Source organism: Triticum urartu, unplaced genomic scaffold (assembly GCF_003073215.2).
Source record: "Triticum urartu cultivar G1812 unplaced genomic scaffold, Tu2.1 TuUngrouped_contig_9949, whole genome shotgun sequence".
NCBI lineage: Eukaryota > Viridiplantae > Streptophyta > Magnoliopsida > Poales > Poaceae > Triticum > Triticum urartu.
Genome location: NW_024121043.1, coordinates 5,823 through 10,270, shown reverse-complemented (window position 1 = coordinate 10,270; position 4,448 = coordinate 5,823). Strand labels below are relative to the sequence as shown.

The window sequence follows — 4,448 nt, the reverse complement described above, 5'->3', positions numbered from 1 at the left end:
TTGTTAGTTTGCCTGGGTTTTATCTATGGTCCAAGGGAGTTTTAACTTCCGGCCAACACCTGCTTTCGTTTCCGTATCCGCTCCGCGTTCGTTTTCGATAGTATCTGTTTTCATATTCATTCCGGATTTTTGTATTCGTTTTCACTTCTGAAAAAAAAATGAAAACAAATATGGTAGCATCCAGTTCCGTCCGGCTTCGTTCCGTTTTCATCCCTATGTCACTCTGTCTAACTTATTACACATGTTGCTACAGGAGTAAACACCATGGACCCGTTCCTCGAGAGGTTCTTCCCGGTGGTGTTCCGGCGAAAGAACTTGGTAAGCTTAGACAACTACTGCAAGTACGACAACCAGGCCCTCTCTGCCTTCACATCCATCCTCTATCTCTCCGGCCAAGTCTCTACACTTGCGGCCGCGCCGGTGACAAGGAACTACGGCCGCCGTGCCAGCATTATCTGCGGCGGCATCAGCTTTCTTATCGGCGCAGCCCTTAACGCGGCGGCTGTGAACCTCACGACGTTAATCCTCGGCCGCGTCATGCTTGGCGTCGGCATCGGTTTCGGCAATCAGGTGTGGTAAGCTCAGACATACGGAGAGTGGGTGATTGCATGTGTGCTTGTACAGCATTGCCACTGAACAACTTCTTGGTGCCATCGTAGGCTGTGCCGCTGTACTTGTCGGAGATGGCGCCGGCGCACCTCCGCGGCGGGCTGAACATGATGTTCCAGCTCGCGACGACGCTTGGCATCTTCTCGGCGAACAGGATCAACTATGGCACGCAAAAAATCAAGCCGTGGGGTTGGCGTCTCTCGCTTGGTCTGTGGGCAGCGCCGGCGCTGCTGATGACGGTGGGCGGGATCCTCCTCCCCGAGACGCCGAACAGCCTCATCGAGCGCGGGCGCGTCGAGGAGGGTCGGCGTGTGCTGGAGCTGATCCGAGGAACCGCGGATGTCGAGGCCGAGTTCACGGACATGGCGGAGGCGAGTGAACTGGCCAACACCATCAAGCACCCGTTCCGGAACATCCTGGAGCGGCGCAACCGGCCGCAGCTGGTGATGGCCGTGTGCATGCCGGCATTCCAGGTCCTGACGGGCATAAACTCCATCCTCTTCTACGCGCCGGTGCTGTTCCAGAGCATGGGCTTCGGCGCCAGCTGGTCCCTATACTCCTCCATGCTCACTGGCGCCGTGCTCTTGTTCTCCACGCTCATTTCAATCGCCACCGTCGACCGGCTTGGCAGGAGGAAGCTGCTCATCAGCGGCGGCATCCAGATGATCATTTGCCAGGTGATCGTGGCGGCGATACTGGCGGTGAAGTTCGACGCAGACAAGCATCTATCCCGGGGCTGCTCGATCGCGGTGGTGTTCGTGATCTGCCTCTTCATGCTCGCGTTCGGGTGGTCGTGGGGGCCGCTGGGGTGGACGGTGCCGAGCGAGATCTTCGCCCTGGAGACGCGGTCGGCGGGGCAGAGCATCACGGTGGCCGTCAACCTCTTCTTCACCTTCATCATCGCGCAGGCGTTCCTGTCGCTGCTCTGCGCCTTCAAGTTCGCCATCTTCATCTTCTTCGCTGCGTGGATCGCCGTCATGACCGCCTTCGTCTACGTCTTCCTGCCGGAGACCAAGGGCGTGCCCATCGAGCAGATGGTGCTGCTCTGGAGCAAGCACGGGTTCTGGAAGAACGTCATGCCGGGCATGCCACTCGAGGACGGATGGGGACCCGCTGGGGATAGTGCTCTTGCCGATATCAGCATTCACAAGTGAAAATCATTTGTGAACAGCGGATATAGATATGCGTGGCTCACAGCACGCGACGCGCGCGTGCTTGCAGTGGTTGGAGCGTGTGCGTCTGCGTTAGTTAGCTCTACTAACTCATCGTGTTGTATCAGAGTGCACACACGCCGCACCCGCACGCGCTCACTTTTGGTGGGTGTGAAGCGTATGCTCTCGTCCTATGCTTAGATAGCGTGAGTAGGGCGTGGTCAGTGTTTTCCTAGCGTGCCTAAGAAACATACAAGTTTTTTTTAAGGAGGCTTACCCCTGGCCTCTGCAACGATGCATACAGTCATCTTATTAAAAAGTGTCTAGAAACTACTAACCACAGTGCGTTATTACGAAAAAACATACATAGAAAATATCGGTGCTTTCCTCTTTTCTTTCGGTAATCATGCTCTATACTTCTTAGGGCAGTCTCATTGAGTAGTAGGGCATTTTGGAAACCGATGGAGGCCTTATCTTTGAAATTTCAAAATTCAAACTTTTGAGTTTCACAAAATTCTGAAAAAAAAATACACATGCATACAAGGATGTAATGTGTATGCGTGTAAAATTTCAGGATGAAATTCCTTGAATTGTGAGTTGCACAAAAAAAATGAAGGACTTTAAGGATGAATAGTACATATCATGTGCAAAAAAACATAAGGATGAATAATACATATACTAAAAAGCCCCAGATCTGTTTACTTTGTGTAGCTCTCACTTTAACGTACTTCAATCTGAAATTTTACACATGTACATTATGTGTCTAGGTATGTGTGTATTTTTTCAGAATTTTTTAAAACTGAAAAGTTTAATTTTGTTTAAATGTTTCCAATTTAAGGCCTCCATGAAACTTGTTCTCCATTTCGCATTTTTGAGTCTCAGTGCACTATATCTGAAGCTATATGTGGTGACAGTAAATAGATGCTTAGATATAGCAATCCCAGTGAGAACGGCATTTTGGAGCTCGGCCTCCATGAAGGCCAATTTTTTTGAAGAAAAAAAATTAAAATTCATTCTTTTTGGTTTCAGAAAATCTGAAAAGAAAATTGTACAAGTACACAAGGATGTGATGTGTATGTGTGTAAAATTTCAGAATGAAATACTTTGAGATGCGATCTCTGCAAAAAGAACAAATTCATGGACTTTTGAGATGAATAGTATCATGTATTAAAAATCACATATTTGTCTTTTTTACACAGCCCTCATTTCAACATATTTCGTCCTGAAAATATACACACATGTGTGTTATGCCTCCATGTATGTCTGTATTTTTTCAGAATTTTTCGAAATGTAATAATATAAATTTTGTTGAATTTTGAATTTTTAGGAAACGGCCTCCGTAGAGGCCGAGCTGCAAAAGCAATTTTCGAGTCCCAGTGCACTATATCATAGTGTTGTATCCAAAACAACCCGTGTCACATCCCAAAATTTCAGTTTTTGAATGTGAATTATTAAAATATGGTTAAATAAAAAAGTTTGATTGTGATGCTTGAGCTTAGCTAGCATCAGGATCCAGTCGCACGACTTTGAAAGGTACCTACCGCTCAGCCACTGATCTCTCAGATATTGACGGCGCGTGACGTGTTCCAGAAAGCATCTGGATATCATCGTCACGGTGGTGTGTGAGAGAGTCCTGGATTATGGAGTCTTCGGGTGTCCGGGCTATTCGATATGGACCGGACTAATGGACCGTGAAGATACAAGGCAGAAGACCTTTCCTCGTGTCCGGGTAGAATTCCCCTATGTGTGGATGGCAAGATTGGTGTCCGGATATGTAATTTCCTTCCTCTACAACTGTACAACCCTAAGCCCCTCCGGTGTGTATATAAACTAGGGACGATCAAAATTCACATAAGCTAGACATCTAGGATTTAGCCATTACTATCTTGAGGTAGATCAACTCTTGTAACCTTTATACTCATCAAATACAATCAAGCGGGACGTAGGGTTTTACCTCTATTAAGAGAGCCCGAACTTGAGTAAACATTGTGTCCCGCTTGTCCCTTGTTACCTTCGATCCTCAGACGCACAGTTAGGAACCCCCTACCCGAGATCGGCCGGTTTTGACACCGACATTGGTGTTTTTATTGAGAGTTCCGCTATGTCGTCGACAGTAGGATCGATGGCTCATCTTGTCATCAGCGACGATGCTGTTTCCGGGGAGACCTTTCTCCCTCGTCAACTTTTCGTGTTTGGCGGTTTCTCTCTGCGTGCCAATTCAACTGGTCACCTTGAGCAGATCGACAGTTACGCCCCTGGTCACCAAATCAGGTTCGGAAACCTGAATTACATCACTAATATCTGAGGAGATTTGATCTTTGAAGGGTTCTCGGCCCCAGCCGCCGCTCCTCATCCACATGAAGGAAGCCCGTCCATCATCAGATTTCGCTCAAGGATCGACCCTCATAGCCGCCCCGGCCTTAAATCCAGAGCGGGCCACTCTGTCCAAAAACGGGAGAATAAACCCCGCCGGACTCTCCCCTTTTATGGAGTTACCTGCCGGAGACCCAGAGGTGACCATGTTGTCAACGGGCCCGGAGTCCAACAGGACTCTCCTTGTCATCGGTAGGGCTGGTCGCCTGGTTAAACCGAACCGATCGATTCGGTTTCTCAGGTTTTGAAGAAATTCGGTTGTGAGAAAACAGGGACCGATCGGTCATTTGCAAAACAACTAACCGAGGAGTTCGG

At 48.6% G+C, this 4,448-nt stretch overlaps 1 protein-coding gene across 1 annotated transcript; it reads left to right on the top strand.

Annotated features, from left to right (window-relative positions):
- The first annotated feature begins 249 nt into the window (after positions 1-249).
- LOC125532445 (sugar transport protein 7-like) lies at positions 250-2,079 on the top strand. The gene is made up of 2 exons (XM_048696503.1): positions 250-570; positions 660-2,079. Exons 1-2 carry the CDS (start codon positions 265-267, stop codon positions 1,761-1,763), a joined length of 1,410 nt encoding a protein of 469 aa, XP_048552460.1. The 5' UTR covers positions 250-264; the 3' UTR covers positions 1,764-2,079.
- Positions 2,080-4,448: the final 2,369 nt, after the last annotated feature.